Raw genomic sequence first — 27,053 nt, 5'->3', positions numbered from 1 at the left:
GACTGAAAGTTTCTATTACACCCCCTGCCTCCTTTTTCACATGCTCCGAATTCTAAACCATTCGCCTTTTGGACAGATATTTTTCCACACTTAGGCTATATCTACACTACCACAGTAAGTCGACCTAAGTTACGCTACTCCAGCTATAACAACATAGCTGGAGTTGATGTAGCTTAGGTCGACTTACTGTGGTGTCTACACTGCACTGGGTCAACAGGAGATGCTTTCCCATTAACTCCAGTACTCCTCCGGGAGCGAGAGGAGTAAGGCAAATCGACCAGAGAGTGCTCTGCCATAGATTTAGCAGGTCTTCACTAGACCTGCTAAATCAAGTCCCAGGGCATCAATCGCAGGTGCATAATCCTATGGTAGTGTAGACACGGCCTTAGTCTCTGCTTAAGTGATTTGACGGGAAGTCTGAAGAAAATGCCTGCAGTCTTTTGAGTTAACAGGAAGTGAAGAAGGGTTTGTTGTTGATGTTTTTGCATAAACTAGCCCCAGTTTTTGCTGTAGCCATGTAAAAACACAGCTGAAGTAGGAAACAATCCAAATCAGAGCTGTATAGAGCAGACTACAGTTTGTCAGCCTGAAATGAGAAGGTGGCACAACAATGCAATATTTACAGGTGTCAACTGATGTCTGGAAGTATGAACTACGCTTACTAATACTACTTACAATTAACCACATGTACCATTTAAATAGACTTGAGCATCATTCATCTATTATTTAAATCCTTGGAATGCACTGTAGTATGTTCCTTTACAACCTCCAATTAAGAAAAGTATACCATTTCTGTGAGCCAATAAAGTGGATTCTGACAGATTTAGAATTTTCCCCTAGACTACTCCATAGAAATTTGATCAATAAGCTTAAAGGTAATTTTAAAGTTTGAACTGCATCTTAATTCTGTTCCCAGCTACCCAAAAACCAGAAACTTAACATGGGTATTGCAGATTCTCCTCTCTGAAATAGAGTGTATTAATTCTCACCCTACTCTTATTCCCTACATTCCACCCAACCTTTCAATGGATCCTTTACTCTCCTCCCACTCCTGAAGTCATACCTTCTTTCATGCAACCCCCTACACTTATACCAGCCTCTCTTCCCAGGGAAGAAGTGCCAGCCCTCTCAAAGTATTATGTAACAGTGAATAAGTTACTGTCCAAACAAGATGAACTAGATTTACGGAAAACAAGTCAATGCAAACATGCCAAATAGATCCCAGCTAAACCAAGTATTCTGATATAGTTCTGCAAATATTCTTGACTAGTTAGTTCATTTGGTCAACAAAAGTGACATGAAAATGTTTTCAGGTGAAAACAAGTAGTTTAATTCCTAACATTTAAATTGGATCATCCTCCCCACATTAGTATGAAAGATTCACTGGCAACACAAGTAAAACTAGTGGGACAACTACTGTTAAGATTTGTCAATGAATGCTGCCTTTGACAAGCTGCACTTCTCATTTAAACAAAGGCAGCTGAACTGCTTTTATATTGCCAAAAAATATGAAGCAGTTTGGAAATGGTGTTTATTTACTTTCAGCATGACAATCAACTATCCCACAGACTGAACGCCATCTGACTATTTCACAAGGCATCTAGTCTACGAAGATCTCCTTCCCACACAAAAGTTACTTGACCTGTTGGATTAGTCCTCTCCTCTCAGCCACACTGCTATTATCTTTGCACAGTCAATAGTTCTCCCTTTAGCTATTCTAACCTCTCATACAATTTCTCCCTTTCACCTTCTCCTGTCATTCTCAAATTTTTCCAGTTTTCTCTTTTCAATGGCTTCTGCTCACCTTTGAAATCAAGTTCATGCTACATCTGCACATCAACTCCACTGACTGAAGACCATCTGCCATCTTCTATGAAGATTACACACCACTACATATTTTGTATTGTACAACTTATGACTTTTGTTAAGCTCGTCATATAGTACCAAACACAGCATTATATTTAGCATAATTTGCTGAACAACTGAATACATGCAAATTTTCATTCCTGTGCTGTGCAAAGTTTAGTAGATAAACTAAGCCATTGCTAGTTACAAGCCAGTTTATTTCTTCTCTAAAACTTTTTAAAAAGTCACATTTCGATGGGAAGTGAATATGCTGTTCTCTTTCTTGGGATACCAGGAAAACAAGGCTTTATGAAACATATGAAAACTGCTACATAGGAGATTAGCAGTATCAGGATGTTGGAGGTTTTCAATCCTTAAGAGATAGACTGGGTAGATATTGGAGACTACAAACAACAGAAGCCAACAGCTAAGTACACCTCTATCCCGATATAACGTGACCCAATATAACATGAATTCTAATATAAAGCGGTAGAGCAGTGCTCTGGGTGCAGGGGGGGCTGGCGCAGGACTGCGCACTCCAGCTGATCAAAGCAAGTTCAATATAACGCAGTTTCACCTATAACGTGGTAAGATTTTTTGGCTCCTGAGGACAGCGCTATATCAAAGTACAAGTGTATAATGAGAAATTCATATGATTCTCCCCTCCCACCCCCAAAAATATATAGTTTTTTTTAGTTATATATTACACAAAATTAAGACAATTTGTTAAGGAACAATGTAAGCATGCTAGAATGCAATTTTGGTGCTAGAAGACTTCTTTTGCTCTAATTTTACAACTATCCAGATATTAGAAATATTCTACTGGTCTGTAATTCTTTAAAATATCTGTGACAAACAAAATTGCAGTTCATCTGAAATTTTTCAAATGTTAAGTAAAGAAACTGAGCAGCCTAATGAATAAGAATATTTCCCTCTTTACAGATATCCTGACATTTCAGAAAAAAGTAATTAAGCATTGTGTAATTAACATTTTTAAAGCCATATTAATTCATTATATCAGTCAGCATAAACAAAGCTACGCAGTTCACTAAAATACATTCCAGTAGCCTCATACTAATGGGAATCCACAAACTGACTGCAAGATCATATTTCTTTTCAAGTCAGACCAATTTTAACTCCCCACAGATGGAATTGAACTATATATTTGTACTGAAGAAATATCTAACGGCAATCAAAGATCAAGGCCCCATTGTACTAAGCACTGTACAGACATTCAAGAAAGAGTCCCTACCACAAAGAGCTCACAGATTAGGCATAAAACTTTGATATATGATTAAAAAAAAAGGGAATACACAACAGAAATTTACCAGAAAAACCAGCTCAAGATTTCAGTATCATCTATTGCTATAATAAAATAGAGCATTTTAATCTGACAGCATACATTTGATATTTGTGAAGGGGAAATTCTGTTACAAAGCAGTCAGCATAACTGTACTCTGTAATGCATCTGATGTTGCTATAAGAACTTATTCCATTATAACAGTGCTTGATAATCACTTTATATTCTCTTCATTACTAAACTCGGTATGAATCAATTTCTGATTTTGAACCAATCACTATACTGTAAACATGGATCTTTTCGGACTGTTAGATCTTACTGACTCACAGGAATACCAGAGAGTTTTGGTGTTCTCTTACACATACCCAACCCAAATAATTCCATCATATTGCAGCATGTTAAAAAAAATACAAGTGTAAAAATCAGATTATTACTAATATTCTATAAACAAACTTTAATTCCCTGTTATTCCAGAAGTCTAAAACAGTCTGATAGTAGTAGTTTGAATAAATAAAATATCTGCCAAGAAGGAGCCACTACTTCAATACCAAAAACGAGGCCCAACTGGTTTATGCTTTTACTCCAAGCCATATCTGGTCATAGTCAGAAAAGATGCAATATTGTACACTGCCAACTGCTGTACTGATGTTACTTCACACTTCTACCATTTTCCTTCCATGTCTCTCAAAAGGTTCTCTTAACATCCCTGTGTGGCAAGTAAAATGAGAGTATTTACAAGCAGGAACCTGAGGCAGACAAAGAGATTACCTGCAAAAACACGTACTGAGGACCTGGCCACAATACACATTCATCCTGTAGAGTAGCTGGGACTAACCATATTTGAGCTATGCTACTATGTCGGACAGGCCAAACACTTCATTAACTGGAAGTCAGAACCTTATTTTAGAAGTTCTAGAAATGGAAGGCAGAAAGTCTCACTCAAATACAATCCAGGTCTCCCAACATACAGAACTGTTCCTTTACTTTCACCCAACATGTTTGTTACTTGTAATCAAAGCCAGAACTGCATTCAAGTAAAATAAGTTGTAAATTGCAGAGCAGCAGACAAGAGCAGCAGAAAGCATAATTTTATATTTCTATATTTCTCTTTACAAAATAACAAAAGATGGCACTGGAATTACTCCTCCCGCAATGGTTATGTACTTGGTGCCTAACAAATCCATTTGCCCACTCACCATTAATAAGCTGAAAGGTTTTCCTGGGAAATGTGGGGAGAAGCTAAGCCAACATCTGCAAAATTAAAGCTTTAAAAATGAAGTTTAGTCCTTCAAGAAAGTCTTCCAAATAAGAACTGTACATACACAAAGCAGTGTTGTCTTCCCAATTCTGCAACCCAACTGCTCCGGTACCTCTGCGGCTGCTCACAGCTTTGCCAAACAGCAGCTGAGTGAAATTAATATCCAGCTCTTATCACATTTATCAGTAAATCTCAATGCACTTTACAAAGGGGGTAATGAACATTATCCCTTTTTCACAGCTGGGACAGAGCAGCTAAGTGACTTGCCCATGGTCACACAGAAAGTCTGTGGCAGAGAAGGGAATTGAATGCAGGTCTCCCAAGTACAATGCTAGTGCCCTAATCACCAAACCATCTTTCCTTTACACCAGCAAAAGCACTTTTGTAACAGTATAATCATTTGCACTATAATTTTTGCCAGCACAGAAAGATTGCCAAAAAGAATCACTCATAACCGACATTACTATGGCAGCAAAAGTTTCTAGTGTAGACTTAGGCCCAAGATCCTTCTCCTTCCAGCAGTTAGTACATGGAGCTTAAAATCTGTCAAACACTAAATGTGGGCTAATGCAAAAACAACCAACGAAATAAAAAAAAAATTTTAATGGAGCGCCAAAGCAGGACTAAGGGACAGCACATGAGTAGACACTAAAGCAGCCTCACCTTTTCCAGCACTTTATGATGGCAGGGGACTAGGCTTCTCAGAGCACTGACAGTTCTCACTAGCAGCCTCCTTCACTCCACTTTACGATGATTTGTACTAAATCCTCTGACCAACTCAAGATCAGTAAGAAGCTATTACAAAGGAAGCAGTGTTCAATGATCTCCAGCCAGAACTAGGGTTGACCTAATACCAGATACAACAATGGACGGATATGTGTTAATTAGAAGATATGTCTAGAAGCCTCTGGCATACATCAGGATTGGGAGATGAACCTGTTAATATATATATTTTTTTTTAAACTAGGAAGAGGCCCCAGTTTTGCAACCCATGTTAGGCAAATGGATGTGAAAGACTTAACTCTTGTCTAACTCATCTGGGAAAGCTTCCTACTTGCACCAAGTAAGTGAATTTTTAACACCTGCACCCACAAGTCACTACTGCAAATGAAGAGCCTTTTTAACATATACATTTTGCGTCATCTGGGTATATGCAAATTTGTTCAAGAGTCAAAATTCAGCTGATCATGTTAAGAAAAGCAGGTTAGTGTAATATGCTAATTTGATGTGGATAGAAGTAGATGGTTTTTGCATCCGAACATAAGAAAAAACAATTACAGAACGGTAATTTCTTAAGTATCCATCTGACCCAGAGGTTCTCAAACCATGGAACACTTGTGGCCTAACCAGCACCCAGCTGTGACCCATGTGACATCCTCAGAGGGCCCTGCCCCAGCACAGAACCGGTGGGGGGGTGGAAAACAGAGTGGCACAGGATCGGGCCCAGAAGCATCAGCAAGAGGCCAGGGTGCTCAGCTCCTCCAACACCACAGGATCGCAAGTCCAGGATCCCTGGCTGGAGCAGGCTCCTTGGCACTAGGACCACAGCAGCAGGTGGGCAAGGCAGGATGCCTGCTGAGCTACATGCAGCCAAGGGGGGCTGGGGCGCAGCAAGGGGGTACAGCTGATGCATGGAGAACACACTGGTGGCAGTCCCTGGATGGGAGTAGATACTGGGGCACAGTCCCTGGATGGGGGGGGTGAGTGCTGGGCTGCAATCCCTGGGACTCTGCAGCCACGCTCTTTGGGTGCTCACCGCCAACAGCCACACCGCCAACAGCAGCACAGAAGGGAGGGTGGGAGTACACCATACCATGCCACCCTTATAGTAAATTAATTTTACCAGGTAACGTTTTGACTTACCTAGCTAATTTAAAATGCTCTTAGACATTTGCCAGTGTTGAAATGAAAGGCGATATATTGATTTGAACTGTATTGTCGTCACATAACAAATACTAAAAACTTTTTCTGGCGAGGGAGGGGGGACAGATGTACAGGTAAGTATATACAGTGTGTGGATGTGGCCTACATAACAGAGAGCTGCATATGCAGCCCACAATGATAAATAGGTTGAGAACCACTGATCTGACCCACATCACCTTTCATAAGCTTCATATAAAAATACATCTCTGAACAATTTAAGTTAGAAGTGTCCTACTGCATTAAAACTTAGTGGTGAGTGAGCAGTTGAATTCTACAGCCACACTATTTACTAGTACCATACTAAAACCAAAAACCCTTTAAAAGTTTATGTAGATGTAATGAAGACTACAAAGTAATATTTTGATACATGACATTATAAGGCTCCAGGCCACAGCATACATAGAATAGGATTGACAAATACTCCATTGCTACACAGTACTGCCATCTAACTTCAAATGGGTATTTATTACTTAAAAGTCTGTATGCATCATTGCAGCTGATGCTAGAGCAATAAGTGGGAATGGTAAGTTAGCACATGTGAGGTTGTAAAGCTTTCACTCACCCCTACACTCAGCATCATTGTCCTCTCTCCTAGAGGGTTTCAAAAAGTGTACAACATAGTTTGCTCAGGCTAGGGAACTCGCCTAAAAGGTAACAGACTCAGAATTTTATAATTTATCTATTATCTACAGTGCAACAGTTTCAACAGGAGAGACTGAGAAAGCCCCATGTCAGAATAGCTTATAGCCCAGTGTTTTGGACACTCTCTGAAGAGATGACAGATCTCTGTTCAAATCTTTCTTTCCCCTAAGGCAGAGTGAGAGTTGGACCAGGGGTCTCCCACAATTCAGGTGAGAATCCTAAGCACTTGGCTAGAAGTTATGAGGAAGGATTTCCTCCCCCGGCCATTTCGTGCAAGCTCTGCTATAGGGACCCAATCCAGCAGGCAAAGTATGAGTATACTTACTGGATTGGAACCCCACAGGCAAAAGAATGAATGCCCTGTGTATCACTCTGGGGCTCAGCCATTCAAATGCCTGGCATGGGGCTGCAGCACACATGCTTAGAGGCTTAAACACAGGTACCTATGGAACTTTTACAGGAAAAAAAAAATTAAGTGCTGAGCAAGTTTATGCATCTACACAATTCAGGGGTAGCTGACCACGGGTTTTGTGAATCCCAGTGGGGCCTGATTCCTGAATATAACCTTTCCTGGCATGCACCTTTCATTTTGTCAGGGTGTAAGTAACTTCTTACTTCAGTGCTTTAGCTCATCTCATCATCAGAAAAGGCTCCATGTACTCAAAAAATTCTAGTTCTGCAAAATGAAGTCTTAGAAACAGTTAGTAAAATGTAACAAACCTATTTACGTTAATTCTAATAAACTTCTGTCCTAATCTGAAAGGGGCAGTCTAGCAACACATGTAGAGGTGTAACACGCTGTTTAATTTATTTTTATAGTTAATAATTAACCTAGTAAACCAAGCTGTTAAACACAGTGGTTCTCAAACTTCTGTATTAGTGACCCCTTTCACATGGCAAGCCTCCGAGTGCGATCTCTCCTTATAAATTAAAAACATTTTTTATATTTAACACTATTCTAAATGCTGGAGCTGATGCAGGGTTTGTGGTGGAGGCTGACAGCTCGTGACCCCCACGTAATAACCTCATGACCTCGAGAAGTCATGACCCCCAGTTCAAGAACCCCTAAAAGCTTTCAGATCACTGCATTATGTAACTGAACACTTGCCTGAAACTTATGCATGAGGCTGCAATGAAATTTTTAAGTTATTTAACACATCTTTAGAGGACTGGTGTCCATAATGCAAAAGTTAAGGCAAAATACTGGCAAAGTGAAAAAATGTATAGCAAAATGCAGTCACAAGGTCACATTTTCAGCAAGATAACTTACTTCAAAACAGAGACTATAAAAATGATTTCAAACTAACAGTTTAAAACTTAAAAGGTAACTCTCCTACATGCACCTGGACATTTAGTATCAGACTTTTATAATTCATAGGACTCTTGCTCAGTAGATTACAAAGACCATAATTTATGAAAAATTAAGCCACATTTGTCATGGAAGTGAAAAAGATGGAGCTTTTGTTGTATTCATGGTTAAGGTTATGATTTAGTCACAGAGGTTGCGGAAGTCACAGAATCCATGACTTCCAGTGACCTCTGACTTCTGCCTGTGGTGGTCAGAAGCTGAGGGGTACCCCTGCCACCTCTGGAGGTGCCTGCTGCCATGGGGGAACCCCCAAGCTGCAGGCAACAGGGGTACCCCATAGCTCCCAGCTGCCACAGCGGAACCCCCAAGCTCCCAGACACTTTGGGCCCCTGAAGCTGCAGGGGTACCCTGTAGCTCCTGGCTGACAGGGGAGGTGGGGGCACCCCACAGCTCTCAGCCCCCACTAGACCCCCAGAGATGCAGGCAGCTAGGGTACCCCGCAGCTCCCAGCTGCTCCATGGGCTCCTAGCCCGTGTGCAGCAGCCCCAAGTCAGGCAGTGTGGGGACCTCCAGATCCCCATAGATTCATAGACTCTAGGACTGGAAGGGACCTTCAGAGGTCATCGAGTCCAGTCCCCTGCCCTCATGGCAGGACCAAATACTGTCTAGACCATCCCTGATAGACATTTATCTAATCTACTCTTAAATATCTCCAGAGATGGAGATTCCACAACCTTCCTAGGCAATTTATTCCAGTGGTTAACTACCCTGACAGTGTTAGCAAACTTTTTCCTAATGTCCAACCTAAATCTCCCCTGCTGCAGTTTAAGCCCATTGCTTCTCATTCTATCATTAGAGGCTAAGGTGAACAAGTTTTCTCCCTTCCCCTGATGACACCCTTTTAGATACCTGAAAACTGCTATCATGTCCCCTCTGAGTTCTCTTTTCCAAACTAAATAACCCAATTCTTTCAGCCTTCCTTTATAGGTCATGTTCTCAAAACCTTTAATCTTCGTTGCTCTTCTCTGGACCCTCTCCAATTTCTCCACATCTTTGTTGAAATGTGGTGCCCAGAACTGGACACAATACTCCAGCTGAGGCCTAACCAGCGCAGAGTAAGACGGAAGAATGACTTCTCGTGTCTTGTTTACAACACACCTGTTAATGCATCCCAGAATCACGTTTGCTTTTTTTGCAACTGTATCACACTGTTGACTCATTTTAGCTGTGGTCACTATGACCCCTAGATCTCTTTCTGCATACCCTTCCTAGACCAGTCTTTCCCATTCTGTATGTGTGAAACTGATTGTTCCTTCCAAAGTGGAGCACTTTGTATTGTCTTTATTGAACTTTATCCAGTTTACCTCAGACCATTTCTCCAATTTTGTCCAGATCATTTGAAATTTTGACCCTGTCCCCAAAGCAGTTGCAATCCCCCCAGTTTGGTGTCGTCTGCAAACTTAATAAGCGTACTTTCTATGCAACATCTAAGTCGTTAATGAAGAATATGAACAGAGCCGGTCCCAAAACAGACCCCTGCGGAACCCCACTTGTTATACTTTCCCATCAGGATTGGGAGACATTAATAACTACTTCTGAGTACGGTCAGCACGCCAGTTATGCTCCCACCCTAATAGTAGCCATCTAAATGTATGTGCCTAGTTATCGGATCAAGGATAATATGCCGCGAGACCGTAATCAAAATGCCTTACTAAAGTTCTAAGGTATACACATCCACCACTTCTCCCCTTATCCCACAAGACTCGATATCCATCAAAGAAAAGCCTATCAATTGGGTTTGACACAATTACTCTTATAAATCATGCTGGCATTCCCCTATCACACTTACACCTTCAAGTGTTTGCAGATTGTTGTTTAATTAACTTGCCCTCCATTATCTTCCCTGGCACAGAAGTTAAAAAACTAACTGGTCTGTAGTTTCTGGGGTTGTTTTTATTTCTTTTATAATGGGCAGCTATAGGCCCTTCTTTCTCAGTCTTCTGGAACTCTTCCCGTCTCCCATGACTTTCCAAAGGATAATAGCTAAGCTCAGATACCTCCTCTATTAACCCTTGAGTTTTCCAGGGGGGGATGCATTCCATCAGCCTGGTGCCTTGACAGGCCATCTAAGTTTTCTATGTGGATTTGTTTAACTTGCTCCTTTTTAATTTTATCTTCTAAACCTACCCCTCCCAATAAGCCCAATTCACATATGTTAGCACTCCCAGAGCCCTGTAGTCACTCTTGATCCGCTCAGCGTCACACCTCGCAGTATCATTTGTGCCCACATGGATGAGTAGCTTGGGGTAGTAGTCAGAAGGCCAGATAATCCTCGACAATGCCTCTGTAACATTTCGGATACGGGCCCCCGGCAGGCAGCATACCTCCCGAGATGAAATGTCAGGGCAACGGATGGGCGCCTCTGTCCCCCTCAGCAGAGAGTCTCCGACCACCACTACCCTACGTTTCCTATTTTCAGTGGTGACAGCAGACCGCCCAGCCTTAGGGGTACGAGGCTTCTCCTCCTTTACTGTAGGGGGTGATTCCTTCTCTCCCGTATCAAGAAGAGCATAACAGTTACCTATTACCACGGCGGGAAGGTTCGCAGTAGGAGTGGAGCACTGCCTGCTGCCAGAAGTAACCAGCTGCCAGTGTCCACCCTTAGCCATCTCCTCCACCAGTGGTGTGTCAGCAGTCCTGTGAACTGGGACAGCTACCTCAGCTTGTCTCCACATGGACACTGTCCAGGAATTGCTCGTGGATATGGATGCTCCTCAACCTAGCCACCTCCTCCTGTAGCTCTCCCACCTGCTGCCTGAGAGATTCCACCAGTACTTTCACATTGGATGCCACCTCACCCCCCCCAGCCTGGATATCAGTAAGTGGAAATTGCATGTTACAGTCTTTGCAAAACCACACCAGAATCTGGGTAGAAGCATCCTGCTCTGGTGCTCTGTCTGGCTACAGGTGCAGGTGGAGGAGACAGAAGCAGTGCTGCCACAGGTGTTGCTGTTCTTCCTAACCATCGTAAGCCTCCCTCTGTCAAACTCCCTCTCAAACTCCCCTGTCTGCAGCTCCCTGTCTGCTCTGCTCTGCTTTAAAGAGAAAGATTTTGGATGTAGTTTGGTTTATAGGTTTTCAAGGAACTAACGGGTCAAGGATAGGACCGACAAGGGACCCCTGCTCCCTTCCTGCTCCCCTTCCAAACTCCCTTGCGAAACTCCCTGTTAGCAGCTCCTGGTCGCAAAGCTCCCTGGTCGCTTGTGCACAGCTTTATGAAGCCCTGGCCTGAGTGAATGCCCTGCCCACTGGTTAAGGCTCAGCCAATTACCAGAGGCTTCTAGCTTTCAAACCTTCCTTTGTAGCTCCGCCTCCAACTGCCAGCTACAGCACATGGTCCTTCAAACAACCAAAAAACAAACAAACAGACTGATAAAACACAAGCTCAGCACACAGCAAGTAACCCCCAAACACAAACAAACACACACACTGCAGACAGTCACTTACCCACAGATGCTGTATTTGCTCCAGTATATTTTTAGTAGAAGTCACAGACTGGTCACGGCTTCCGTGGATTTTTCTTTTTTGCCCATCACCCGTCCATGACTTTTATTAAAAATATCGGAGACAAAATCTTAGCCTAAATCATGACACCTAATACAGTTTCTTCAAGTTAAAAAATTTAGTTCTGCTACAATTAGATCTTGAGACACCCATAACAGGTTACATATTGCAAACTCCTCAGTTAAAAAAAGTTATTCATCAAGACTTCAGTTATTTAACATTTGTACTGTGTACCAAATATCCACTTACACCTAGAACTAAACCAAACATATCCCATAACCCTATAGCTAAGTTCCCTGTAAGCTGCGCAGCCGCCTATTAAGCATCGTGCAGGTGCCCAGGGAACCCGCCCCAGCCCCAACCTGCTGCAGACAACGGACAGGCACCCCCTCCCCTAGCTCCAACCCAGCCCCAGCCCAGACCTACCATGGCCATGGGAGGGGCAACACCCCTCCCCCCCAGCTCAGCCCCGGGCCTGGTGCGGCCATAGGAGGGGCATCCCTCCCCCAGCCCAAACTGAGCCCTGGCCCAGACCTACTGCACCCCTCCAGATGGAGCCCTCACACCCCTGCACATCAACCCTCTGCCCCATTCCTGAGCTCCCTCCCACACTCCAAACCCCTGGCCCCACCCCCACCATGAGTTTTGTTACGTGCATCAATATGGAGGCGATGTGTCACACATCACCTCCATACTGGTGCACATAAAATTCATTCTGTACGTGTGTGGGAAAAATTAGAAAGAACACTGCCCTATAGACAATCTCAGTATTTTTAAATGTATTTTACTATGTCTCCTGTGCTTTTGACACCTTTCCACTCCTGCCTTCACAGCACTTTTTCTATCCTAGCTGATCAATACTGTGTTTTCATTGAATACTCTTTCCTTTCTCTCCCCCCGTCCTTAACATTAACTCCCCCCCAATACATTTACACCTCCTTCCTCCCATTCTCTTAAGCTTTCAGACCTGTGTTTTCCCTTTACGCTCTCAGTCTTACTCTCTCCCAACCACAGTTACACCCCGCCCCCTAGGATAAACGACAGTAGCTCCAGTTACCCTGTATCTGGCTTCTCTCTCCTGCAGAAAAGTGTAGCTGCATCAGGTGTTTTGCTCCCCACTCTCACCTCCTCTCTGGGAAAGGATACAGCAGTTTTCAGTCCCACTCAGGCCCCTACAGATTGCTACTAGCCCTGAGTGAGCAGGTGTTTCTAATGAACTTGATTATAACAAGTTATAGAGCTGTACTTTTGAGCTATACCTGTCGCTGAATGGCCTCCACAGGAGCAGACAGGGAAAATAGGTTGTTACTAGAAAAGTTATCAGTTGTTTATGGTTAGGGCCCTAACAAATTCACAGTCCATTTTGGTAAATTTCACAGTCATAGGATTTTAAAAATCAAAATTTTCATGATTTCAGCTATTTAAATCTGAAATTTCATGGTGTTGTAATTGCAGGAGTCCTGACCCAAAATGGAGTTGTGTGGGGATCACAAAGTTATTGTAATGGGGTTGCAGTACTGCTACCCTTACTTCTGCGCTTGGGCAGCTGTAGAGCAGTATTTGCTGGCCAGGAGTCCAACTCTGAAGGCAGAACCACGGCCAGCAGCAACACAGAAGTTGTGGTATGTAGAACCCTGCGTGGATACAAATGTGTACCCGCGGATGAAGGGCTCTCCTGGGAACTGCAGCAGCAAAAGATGGGATCACTGCTCACAGGAGCCAGACCCTGCACCGGCAACTCCTCCGGCCTGGCTGTACCACCCCCAGCCCTGCCATGCAACTGTCTGCGGCTCCTGTCTGGGCACATGTGCCACTTGCACACACTACAGCAACCAGGGACAGATGCCGATGAGAATAGTGCCCGCCCAGTGGACAGGGTCAGGGGCAGTATAGCCATGCCAATGGAGCTGCCAGTGGAGGCTGCTGGCTCCTGGGAGCAACAGCCCAACGTTCTGCTGCTTTTACTGCTATGGTTCCCAGGAGAGCCCTGTAGTTCCACAGATACTGATTTATGTTCGCAGATATCTGCGCCACACGTATAAATCTGTATCCATTCAGAGGTCTAGTGGTATGGTATTGCCACCCTTACTTCTGCGCTGCTGCCTGCAGAGCTGGGCCCTCAGTAAGCACCTGCCACTCTTTAGCAGCCCAGCTCTGAAGGCAGCAGCGCAGAAATAAGGGTATCGCAGTATGCTATTGCCACCTTTACCTCTGCGCTGCTGTAGGGGTGTGGGGGAGAGTGCTGCCTTCAGAACTGGCTGCCTTGCCAACAGCCACCACCCTCTGGCCACCCAGCTCTGAAGGTAGCGCAGAAGTAAGGATGGCAATACTGTGACCCCCACTAAAATAACCTTGAGATCCCCCCCTGCAACTCCCTTTTGGGTCAGGGCCCACAATTTGAGAAATGCTGGTCTCCCCCATGAAATCTGTGTAGTATACAATAAAAGCACACAGAAGACTAGATTTCATTGGGGGGTTGGGGAGACCAGATTTCATGGTCTGTGAACCTTTTTCATGCCTGTGAATTTGGTAGGGCCCTATTTATGGTCCTAGAGCTGTGGGGCAGGGCAGATCTGAAGCCATGCAGTTCTCCCAGCCTCTGATGCATCATACCTTTGGCTCTTGTCCCGTTGGACTAGTTTGGCACCCCTCTATAGCAGTAAAACACTAATTTCATGGTAGTATGAATATACATAATCTTTCTGATTAAGAGTAGTGTTTATGTGGCTTCTATGTCCAGCTAGTGCTTTACAGAACTATCTTTAAAAAAACAACATTTGAATTTATTGGGAAAACTTCAGTCTGCACTAATGTTACACAGAAATGCAGAAACAAAACCAAACTGATTTTCTAAAGAATAAAAACTTGACCTTCAACACAATTTGACACATTTAAAATTCCTTGTACTTTGTCTCTCACCACGTTTTCTAGTACAAGAAAATAACTTAAATTTATTGAGTAAGAGTATTTCTTTATATCATTTGTTGCAGGCCAAAGTGTCCTTAAGGTATTATTACATGAATTTAAAAAAATCCACAAATCACTCGTGATTTTTTTTAAGACATTTAGTATGTGGAGCCCTTATTAGCATCTTCTAGCAAAGAACTAGCAGTAATAACAGAACATCGATATAAAATGACATCTAACTTCTCAAAGTTTTACAAAGTGAAACATGTCCCAAGAGACTCATAACTTGGTAGCTTAATGAAAGTGATCTCCTAATAGGAGTGGGTAAGAATTATGCTCTGTGTCTGGAGAATCTTCAGGGACATCGCCTCTTGCTTAATAAGGTAGGTCTATATTCTGACGCACACAGTAAATCCCATGCAATTTGTACACTGCACTATATTTTAAGAAGTTGACGCTCTTGTTCAGAATAGCATTTGGCATTTATTGTATCTTTTAATTCACTAGGTAAACCCAAATACTTAAAATTAGACATCAGTAAGCCAAGAATTGTGTGTTGTGGCCCTTACTGAACTCTTCAACACCATACAATCTTGAACATTAGGATTTACATTGTCGAGAGGACACAGGGGGTCAAGACAAAACGGTTAAGTCCAATTTGAAAAATGTCAGTCTAATTTCGACCTGGACAGTCAAAACTGAGACAGATTTGCAGAAAGTCTAGAAACTTGTACCTTTTAGGTTTGTAATTTAACTCCCTCCTGAACTGCTTTCTTGCACAATGAAAGAGCATTCTTTCCAATAACTCACACTATGACAATGACATTTCAACTGCATAGTAAATTCTGTTCTTCCACAACTTTTGTCCTGCCTTACAACTCAGTCACATCCCTAACCTATCTGCTTCTAAAACCATTTCTGCACAAGAGTTTCAAGTCAGCATCTGTTTTCACTATGTTGGCTATCATCCTAAACCATAACAAACAGTATAACTACAGTAATTGAGATACTTATGAAACATTTAAATAGATTTTAAAGTATTTTCAACATACATTTCCCAACCTTGAAACAGTTCTGAAGCTTGCCAATTTTTAATTTAAGCATTTAACATTTAACATGAACCCACTGTTTCTCAAGTACAATCATTTAAAAAAAATTGTAGTGTAAATATGCTATGACAAAAGTCAGCTCAGAAGACTGAGCACACCTAACCCACACAAAAGATAGTTGGGGTCACCAGTTTCAGAATTTTTGGAGTGAGTGGTTTGTGTGTTGTGACAGGTACGCCCATTTCTTGCAACGTCCTTGGAAGGCCTTACTTTATTAAGTTAATCTATTATAGTGGGCTAAGATTGTATGTTACCTCTCAAGGGAGATGAGAGACCTGGAAGTTCAAAAGACTACACAGAAAATGTGCCAGACAAGTATGGACTTTCTGGGTAATCACTACAGAGACACTAATGCAAACTACCCAACTCCGGTTATACAAAACCCCAGTCTTTTAAAGTTACTCCCCCAAGGAGAGGACATAAGAACAGCCAAATTGGGCAGAGCAATAGTTCATCTAGCCCAGGATCCTATTTTCCAACAAAAAGAAGAGGAGTACTTGTGGCACCTTAGAGACTAACAAATTTATTTGAGCATAAGTTTCGTGGGCTACAGCCCTCTTCTTTGGAAGCACAGAATGGAACATATATTGAGGAGATATATATACACATACAGAGAGCATGAAAAAGTGGGAGTTGTCTTACTAACTCTGAGAGGCCAATTAAGTAAGAGAAAAAAAATTTTTGACATGACAATCAAGATAGCCCAGTACAGACAGTTTGATAATGTGAAAGTAGAATTAATTATATTGTAAAAATAAGAATGGATTAAAGAAATGTTGTATGTACCTTTAAGCAGAAATAAGAAATGTTGAAATACAGGTGCCAGGAAAAGAAACATTAGGCATAAACAAGGGTGCTAATGGCGAAACATTAACAGAAGATCGGTAATAGTTAGTAAGGAAATAAGATATGCATGGCTAGCCCAGGTAAACTTATCAGATTCTGCTTCCTTTGTTATCTTGCTAAATGCTCCCCCCTTTTATCTGTATAAATAAGATAGTTTGTGTCTTGTATGGTGCTCACATTATCTGGGTGTATTAGCAGAGCGCTGTGCTAATAAAACAGAGTGGTCTGACAAACTGTGAGTCCTCACACTTCTTATTGTCAAAGTTAGACTCAGAATACTTACAAGGGGAGATAGATTCAATGTTTGTAAAGGTTCAGCCATTCTCAGTCCCTATTCAAGCCTAAGTTGATTGTATCTAGTTTGCATATCAATTCCAGCTCAGCAGTTTCTCGTTGGAGTCTGTTTTTGAAGCTTTTCTGTTGCAAAATTGCCACCCGCAGGTCATTAAATGACCAGACAGGTTAAAGTGTTCTCCTACTGGTTTTTGAGTGTTATGATTCCTGATGTCAGATTTGTGTCCATTAATTCTTTTGCATAGAGACTGTCTGGTTTGGCCAATGTACCTGGCAGAAGGGCACTACTGGCACACGATGGCATATCTCACATTGGTAGATGTGCAGGTGAATGAGCCCCTGATGGTATGGCTGATGTGATTAGGTCCTATGATGATGTCACTTGAATAGACATGTGGACAGAGTTGGCATCGGGCTTTGTCTTCCAACAGCGGCCAATGCCAACTGCTTAGAGGGAATGAACAAAACAGGGCAATCATCAAATGATCCATTCCCTTTTCTCTAATCCCAGCATCTGTCAGTCAAGAGGCTGAGGAACATCTAAAGCATAGGGTTGTGTCCCTGACTACGTTAGGTCCATCAGTGGCTACTGGCCATTCTCCATGAACTTATCGAATTCTTTTTTGAACCCAGTTATAATGTTGGCCTTCACAACATCTCCTGGCAATATGTTCCACAGGTTGACTCTGCATTGTGTTAAGTCCTTTTGTTTGTTTTAAACCTGTTGCCTATTAATTTCATTGGGTAACCCTCTCTGTTGATTAGCTGTTACAGAAGGTCAAGATCAAAGGCCTGAGCTGTATAAAGAAATGGGTGATCTTCCCAGTGTTTGTTTTCGTTCTGAATTTAAGGCAGATAAACTTGTAACCACAGGGAAAACCCAGTTGTGGGTTCTGAAGGTGCACTTCAGTCTCCTTTTCTCTTCTTGTGGTACATAATAGCCTAGTCTCCAGTAGACTGTAATACATTTCAGTTGTTGGGTTTAGTGTGCAGGTGCCAGATCGTGCTGGTGTCTTTTGATATACAGGAAATCAGACTAGATGATCTAATGGTCCCTACTGGCTTTAAACTAAATGACTGAAGTCTAAAACCTACCAGAGCTCTAGGTCAAAGTTGGGGGTTACCTCTGGTAAGTTTTCTAACATGCATGTAGGTTCTTTTATTGATTTCACATGTTTTCTCTAATTAATTTACCTTAGGAATAAATGTGCTAACTTAGAAGAAGCTGTGGAGTAACACATAACTGTGGGCAATACATTGGTCATAGTCTTTAGAGAGAAAGCAAAGCAAAGACTGTTTAGGCAGTCCAACTTGCGGGGAATCACAGTGTAAATCAGGGAGCCGTACAGCCTTAAAAACTCGCATCAGAAGGGAATGAGATGCAGAGCTCTACCCAGGAGAGGTGATGGCTGAGAGCTGGAAATCCTTATGCATGGTTCACCAACAGCAAGCACCCAGAAGAGGAAAAACTGGTGCATTTCCCCTGAAACTGTGGCATGTTTGGATGGTAGGGCTTAGGCTATAGCACTCTCTTCAACATTTCCCACTGTCTAGTTTAGGCTTCTGACCACTCAGCTTCCTGGCTTTTGTGAATCTTTTTCTTAAGCATCTTATTCTCCCCATTATTGTATAGGGAGCCTAACTCAGGACTGAGGATTCCACTGAGCAGCAGGGTTAGGTGATGTAATGCTTAAGTCTAGCCTTTAAGGCCTAGCTAAATTCAGTTATAACTTGGTAATATGTACAAAGCCAGGAGAGTTCTTCTATGATTAGATCATATAGGGCATTAATTTCATTCACCTCTGACCTTGTAAACATGAATCGAACAACATCTTTATCAAAGAATGCCCTGTGGTCCACAAACAATATGTATCTTATGGCAAGTCTCAGTTACCTGGTCTATACCTGAAAAATTATATCTTGCTTAGTCTTCCCATGGTCACCATAAAGGTACAGAGGAACTTGCCAATCCAATCAGAACCCATCCACTATTTAACCCTTTGCCACACTACCATAGCAACCACTGAAAGGTCATTAACTACTGCAGCAGCTAAGTTCACAAGTATGGACCTCTAAGAGAAGGGTCATCACCTTTCAGACAGAAATTTATTCTGAAGATGGAAACATACAACTCAGAGCACTCCCAAGTGAGCCTCAGATAGCACTCCTCACCCAAAGAGGGGATCAGTCTCAAAACAACTCTAGACTTCACCTCCAGAAAAGCTTTCATCTTAACAGGAGATTGCTATACATAACTAGCCTCACCGAGTCCAGAAGCTGAGGTGAAAACAAAAGACACAGGAACATCCTAGCACTCCCAAGAATACTTAACTAGCCAAGTATTTCATTAAAATGGCCACACCTCATTGCATCACAACCCTAAGTTCTCCTTACCAAAATACAGTTTCACTCCACTGCCCTTTGGATCTAACTTTAAGACAAGGTTAGAATCTACTAACAGGTTTTTTTGAGCTTTGGATTGTTGTAACAGGACAGAAAATACTGCATAAAAGCCTCATTATGTCAAATAGCTAGCATATAACTCATCTGCTCTTCTAAAGTTTCCAGTATTTCATTCTTTCCTGCTACCTTCCTCAAGTTCACTTCTAAACATATTCTGACAGAAAAAGTTTGTAAGAACCTACTTATTTGCTATGAAAAGCCTCCAAGGCAGTTTGAAGGATTTTTTTCCCCAAACTGAAAATCTCTCTCAGCATTCCAAGCTTTTACATCATCTTAGACACTGGACCCAACTCCTGATTCTACCGTCAAGAAATCAGGTTAAAAAAGCATCACAGTGTCACAAGGAATACCAATTCTTACATAAGATTCATCTCTAAAGCAACACAAACAATTCAGTGGCCTGGGTAAAGAGACTTACAAACTAATTCACAAAACAGAAATGGCAGACAAAGCTGATTTGGGATGTGGAAGCAGCCAGACAAAGAAAAGGAATAAATACCCTTTAGAGTTGTGATTTGGAGTCATATTCAGATTGGGATTTCAAAACATTTAAAATATTTCCAAGTTCTTCCACAGCTGAATTAAGTATAGTACATACTAAAAGTTCATAACCTGCAGAAGTTCCCAGTGCAGACAGTTGTCACAGTTTCATAGTAATTGCACCTGTATTCCCCCTCCTTGGTCACTCAAGGGCACGCATTCAAAGTTTCCGGCTCCCAGCCATCACTTCTCTTAGGTGGAGACCTGCATCTCTCCCTCAAGACCAGAATTTTAAGGCTGCATGACTCCATGCTTTACACTGTGATATCCCCAGCAAGCTAGTCACGTAATGGTCAGCACCTGTGCTTTGCTTTCCCTTCCCTCTGAGGGCTATAAACAGTGTATTTGCAGCAGTTACAAGTTATCACACAGCTCTTTCTAAGCAAGCATCTTTATTCTTAAGGCAAAACCATTACAGAGAAAACATTAAAATCACTAAGAGTGACTATATGCACACTAAAAGCTTACCAGAAGTCATCCAGTCTTATGGGGCTCTGATAGGACAAAATCTTTTCAACTCTTCTGCAAAAGTTGAGGCTCTAGGACAGAAGGTCCTAGCCATTTGTTGGCTCAGAAAGGCAGCCTTGAGTCAGTTTACATGTAACCTTTCAAAGCCAAAAATATTTTGTTTTCCTCATGCGTGGAAACACACATTGAACCAGTTTATATGTACCTTTGCAGGGAGTGGTACTTCTTTGGAGGTGTTTAAGGTGATAACTCATATTGTAATCACAGTTTTAGTTCCTGAAGGAGTTGTGGAACCATCTCCCATGGGGTAGAGCAGTCACACATATGCTTGGCCCACAATAATATATGAACTTATTACGATATGTTCCCCCAAAGATATTGTGTGCCGCTGCAATATCTGTTTACGTTGCTAGCTCTTTCATGGTTAAATAAAGCATGGTACATACTAAATAAAAGTTCTTTACCTGCAAAAGTTCCTACTGCAGGTAGTTACCTAAAACTGAGGAATAAGACCCTGCTTTTTCTTAAGATAATGGCAATTCCTTCTCTAACTTCAACAGGAACAGAACCTAATGTAACAAGACTTTTTAAAGACTGCTTTAACAGGCAGGAAGAGGTAATAAAATTAACAATTTCTTTTTAACTTAAGTTATACTGCAGCTTTAAAATACAAACCTGCATTTGCTGTAGTTAACATTTTAAAGTACTTGAACTATAATCACTGGTCTAATCTAGCTAAATTGATCAGGAGAAAAAGTTTAAGTCAGGCTTACATAACACAAGCCAAACTACACACAAACAAAACCAAGCCTTGCTTCCAAGTGTAAATTCAGAGTAACACTGTTCACTAGCAGAAGCTAGACTACAGTTCAACTTGCTAAAACTGAGTTAAAGGTGTTTTCCTGGCACAGACGTAAGCTAAGTAGCCAACTTTAATCAGTCCTAGCTAGCATTGGCTAAACGTTCTTTAGTCTAGAGACAACTTTAGAAGCATGCTGTATGTGAAGTTTACAACAGTTTATATTTATTCATTTTAAGAGTGTTCTACACTTCTAGTTTAATCTATCATTGAGCTCTCCTCTCACTTATCTTATACACCAGAGCAAGAAACAGTAGCAAGTTTTATAACAAATGGCATTTTTCTTTATGAAAATTATGTTAAACATTCTGACAGCTGCAACTGTCAGCTGCAATCTTCCCTATGCTAGTGCCAATTTTCTACACAAAGAGAGCCAAAACCACAGGCCCCAATCTGCAGAATCACAGACCATAATGATTTCAAGCTCATCAATATTTTTAGATACATTTGGAATATTGTATTCATTATGAATGTATGGCAGATCAACTTCTCTAGTCTCTCATCTATAATATTTTCTTTAATTTGGATACGTTTAATATATTTCAGCTGTTATTTTAAGGCTTTTTAAACTGAAGTTAGTAATTATGGTATTAAAAGCATCTGTTCTGAAGGTCAATGATAAGATTGGATTGCTTTGTTTTGACCAACACAAATTATATTCTAAACTTGAGTATATTTTACTGTATTATTTGAAGTAAGAATAGTATATTCAGAACATTTATAATATGTCTCAAAACCCAAAACAAACATCCAGCAGGTAGGTACAGTAGAATTTTCAATTGCTGCTACACCCACAAAGACAGAGTTAAATACTGTTTTACCGAAGATATTGGAAAAGCTATTAGGAGATTGCATATAAGACTTACAAGTTGTAAGTTGCCACTTAAAAATTCCTCAGTTTCCTATTTTCATGGCATATTTTCAGCCTCTAGATTTTTCTTTACTTTAAGTGTGATAACGAATGACTAAAACAGATTGGTAAGAGTCACACGTCTTGTAACTGGGCTGCATTAAGAGCTGCTCTAAATAAAACAATTGCAGAAGTTTGCAATTATTCAGTACTGAAAACTAAATCAAAGACGACAGACTCCTAGCAGTTACAAGGGTTGGAAGATGGACAGATTTTAACCGTATGAATCATCATCCACACTGACTCTTATGTAGAAAAGACTACTATGGATTATAAAATTGAAGTATTAAAAATATTATTTAACATGAGTAGGCAGATAACTGTTTAAGAACACCAATCACTCCAAGTCCTTAAATACCAAATATTTAAATTTAATTCACAATTACTTAAAATACCCCCAAATTATCAAGACTCATCACATGATTAAGTTAAATTATGTAAATATCAATTCAGATGTGTGTATGAAACAAACACATACAATTAGCCAACACAAGTTGGGTCTGTTCAGTTGCTAGTCATTACCAACCGATCCTTAGTAGGTTTAACTCTCCTCAGCAATTAGCTAGTGCTGACATTTTACATGAATTATCAAGCAAGAGAAAGAGTGGTTTGGACATTCATTCATCTGGAACTGTATAAACCCAGGTCCAATTCCGTGCTATGCTACAAACTTCCCATGTGACCTTGGGCAGGTCAGTAAGTTTCTCTGTGCTTCAGATCCTATTTGTAAAGTGGGAATAACAACTCTTCTCTACCTCTCAAGGTTGTCAGAGAATATATACATTAACTATTGTAAGGTGCTCACATACTGTAGTAATTGGGAGGGGGGTTCATGTGTACCCAAGATAAACAGATAATATCTCAATAAAACTTTGAGATTGGTTATGCCTATGTTTACATACATTAAAAGTGACACCTGTTCACTTGGTGATGCAAATTATCAGAATGCCTCCCTAAACACCAGGAAGTAAGGCACCAAGTAGCACCAAAAAGTCAAAACAGCAATTACATATATTTATGTAGGTACAATTTGCCCATTAATATAGTATAATAGCCATTTAATGCACAAGCTATTAAACCTGCACCACCAAATATTCACAGGTTGGGAGCCTTATTTTGCATCAGTACTTCTCTCATGACAAAAGCTTTTGCTGTTATAATTAGAAATGTAAAGTCTCAGTCTTTAGAGGATTCAGCTCACTATACTGGACACATCTGGAGACAGTCCTGGGGTTAGTTCACACTTTATAACATTAGACCTCTAATTTTTCACTCTAGGTGTGAAAAATTTTCTCATGACCCAAATAAAGTTAAAACTCCACCCTGTCAGAGATTTGGCAGCCTTATGCTAACACCAAACACTCCTCAGAGGGAGTCACATAATCTTCAGCCTGTAACAGCAGGTGAGACAGGCCCAGAGTTACTATACCATTACCAAACCTGCCCAAACTAGCCAAAGAAAAGGCTGCATAGGAACACACTTTAGCTGCTGGTGATGACTCTCTGGGTTGTTCAATTTAATTAGTTTTTAAATGTAGCTTTATAGATGTATGACTGGGATTACAGGACAGAGTTGCCCACCACAGCAGGGGATTAGACTCTACAACCCAAGAAGTCACTTCTAGTCCTATGCCCTTTAGGTAGTCCCGCAACACTGGTCCTCCTCCCTCTCAGGGCTCTCCCCATCACACCTCTACCTCAGGCTTGGAGTCTCCCTCCACACGGTCCGACACCACGCAAGCCCCTTGGCTATGTAAACAGGTACAGTTCCCGGCCACAGGGCGCCTCCACCTAGGAGGGCTCCCACCTCCACCCTTCGCCTAGAGGGATCCCGCCCCCCTAAAGAGTGGTGAGCTTAGTGGGGCAAAGCCCACTCCCCCGGCCTGGCCTCCGGCTCCCCGGCCTTCACAGGAAGGGCTCCCGGCCCACACTGAAGCCAAGCAGCTCGCCCCTGGCACGCCCCTCGTGCTCCGAGCAGATCGGGGCCCTGGCCTCTCCCGCCCCCCGGCTGCCCCGGTACCTTGCGGACCCCCTTGTAGATGTAGAAGTAGAGCTCCCGGCCCACATTGAAGCAGAGCCGGTCGCCGTTGCCGCTCTGGTCGTTGACGTTGACGAAGGAGACACGGACTGGGTTGGAGCCCTGCGAGTTGAAGGGCACCCGGTTGGGCCGGCTGTACTCCGAGTGGCTCAGCAGCTTGTACAGCCCCTCCCGGGTGGTGAACTGGGTCTTAATCTCGTTCATCTCCTTCCCTCCTCCCTCCGCCGCCATCTTGGAAAGGAGCATTCATCCTGCCCCAGTGCCCGGATGTGCCCCCACTGCGCAGCCGCCGCCGCCGCCGCCGCCGCCGCTCGCTCTCTCTACCCGAGAGCGGCCGCAAAGGCGATAAGGGGGAGGAGCTGGCTCGCCTGTTTACTGCGGTCTGCGCATGTGCTTACTTGTCTGACATCTGGGCGGCCCCTGGTGGGGAAGAGGCAGGGACAGGGGCGGCTTTCGGGCAAGCGAGGGGTGGTGCTGCTCAGGGGGTACAGCGGGGCTCGCGCACCCAGTGCTTTTATAAGGGCTGGTCGTCAGCGCAGCAGGCGGGTGCCAGACCTCTGGAGAGGGGGGCCAGCAGCACAGTGTCTTAAGGGGAGGGGGTGCTGCGGGGAGACAGGTGTTCAAAGCCAACGGGAAAGGGGTGGGTAGTGCTTAATGCCGCGGGTTTGGGACTCTAAAGGGTGAGGGGAAGGGCGATTTTATTGTTCAGGGCAGGGTTTTTAACAGCATCCTTGCGGCACTAGGTTGGCAGTGTCATTCCCCCAGGTAACTTGTTATCACCATGCACAGTTTTCGTTCCCACCTCAGAAAATTGTCAGCTGTGAGAGTCAGGAGGACTCTTGGGACCCTTGTCTGTGACCATGGACAATTACTTCGTCTCTCTGAGCCTAAATTCACCTGCTGACTGTAATCGTTCTCACCTACCTTAGAGGGGTGATGTTAGGCATAATTATTTATCAGATAAATTTACACCTTATCAATAGGCATCTAATCAAATAACAAGCAAAGGGATTCTCATTTGCCCTACAGCCCTCTGTTGCCACTCCAGCAGCATATATAAAGGTGCCTTAAACTGGGTAGGAGTGGCCCTTGGGTTAAGTTCACAGCCAGCACAGGACAGGATGAAGTGGTTCTGTGCCACCTTCTCTCCCAGTCCTGGTTCATCTCTGCACATCGTGGATTCTGAAGCTACCTGGGTCTAGTTTCTGGCATAAATTAGAGCACTGCCAGATGGTTTTAATATTCACTTTTGCAACAGCCCTAAATAGCTGGGCCACAGTATGCTCCAGTCATGCCTCCTCCCACAACTGACACTCCCTCTCTTGATCCTGAATACGCACCTATGCCATGCTCTGCAAAGAAGGGCAGTGTAGGGCTGTTCCACTGGCCCTATGCCACTGGGGTAAACCCCCTTATGCTGAGGGAATCCTCAAGTGTCTGGTTTTGCCAGCTTCATGGCTCCTCTCTGCTGGCAAACCCCAGATTCAGAGCATGAGATCACAAAGGTGCAGGAATGCTAAGTGCACAGATAAAGGAACTGAGAATCAAGGCCAAAAATTCCAAATAGAAAAACCACCAGTCTAAATATACAATGAACCCAAACTGATGCATCAAATGCTTTGAGATCCTCAAATGAAAGGCACTGTAGAAGGTTATAGGATTATTATTTAAGTTCCATGATAAACTCCAACACTTATAACAAACAATGAGATTATTTTTGTGAATTAGAGGATATCTTTATGAAAACATTCCCAATGAATTATAAAATTTTGTAGAATCTTAAAAATGGAAAGTGGGTTGGTTGATAATATATTGCTAAAGCAGCATCCTTTTTCACAGTTCTGCTGCACTAGTGCTCCCAGTGCTATCACAGTATCTGAATTACTCCTCTCATCACCCTTTTTTGATCATAGTATTGTGCTGATCTTGCCCCTACATGTTAGTTCTGCTTGGAGGGTAGGTTTAAAAATAACACTTGTGAAGGTATAAGTGATTAATATAACATCTTCTTATATGGTACATAGGGAGAGCAATTTAACATTTCACACAATTTGTTTGATAAGAAAACTATTCTTTTAAACTTTCAAAGATTTGTTTAGTTGACTTTTATTGGTAGGTTACAGAAGTAAGTTACAACTGAAACCTGCCAAAATAAAACAAAAAAATCTTAAAAGAAGTGTTTCTCTAGGAACCATTTTACAAAATGGTCTTAACTGGACTCAGATTCCCCAATTCTCTACATAAAATGTTGGTGCTGGGTCCTCCATTCTGGTATAGCCAACATGAAGTGACTTAACTATCCCTGAATGGCTGAGTCATTACACTACTTGAATCTATTTCCTTATGATAACTATCCTTACACTTCTTATCGACTGTCTGTAATTGACCATCTTGATTATCACTACAAAAGTTTTTTTCCTGCTGATAACAGGTCATCTTAATTAATTAGCCTCTTAGAGCTGGTATGGCATCTTCTCTGTATGTATATATATACTCTTCTTATATGTTCCATTCTATGCATCTGATGAAGTGGGCTGTAGCCCACGAAAGTTTATGCTCAAATAAATTTGTTAGTCTCTAAGGTGCCACAAGTACCCCTGTTCTTTAAACTATCCCTGTAGTTAACCAGTAGCATCTCACAGAAGAGAGTGTCCATGTGTGTGCTTGGAACACTCCAGTTGTGCATGCACTTAGTACACTTCTATCCTGTTATAATGCCACCTGATATAACACAAATTAGGATATAAGGTAGTAAAGCAGCGTCCCGGGGAGACAGGG

At 42.2% G+C, this 27,053-nt stretch overlaps 1 protein-coding gene across 4 annotated transcripts in view; it reads right to left on the bottom strand.

The window, feature by feature from the left end:
- WDR20 (WD repeat domain 20) overlaps window positions 1-24,558 on the bottom strand; it is an 83,112-nt gene extending 58,554 nt beyond the window's left edge. For all 4 annotated transcript variants that reach the window (XM_075065689.1, XM_032777375.2, XM_032777378.2 and 1 more), the window contains exon 1: window positions 24,258-24,558. In XM_075065689.1, the coding sequence (XP_074921790.1) occupies window positions 24,258-24,521 (264 nt within the window). In that variant the 5' untranslated portion in view covers window positions 24,522-24,558. The remainder of the gene's footprint in view (window positions 1-24,257) is intronic.
- Window positions 24,559-27,053: the final 2,495 nt, after the last annotated feature.

This window comes from Chelonoidis abingdonii, chromosome 4 (genome assembly GCF_003597395.2).
Source record: "Chelonoidis abingdonii isolate Lonesome George chromosome 4, CheloAbing_2.0, whole genome shotgun sequence".
NCBI lineage: Eukaryota > Metazoa > Chordata > Testudines > Testudinidae > Chelonoidis > Chelonoidis abingdonii.
This window is presented reverse-complemented; position numbering and strand designations above follow the sequence as displayed.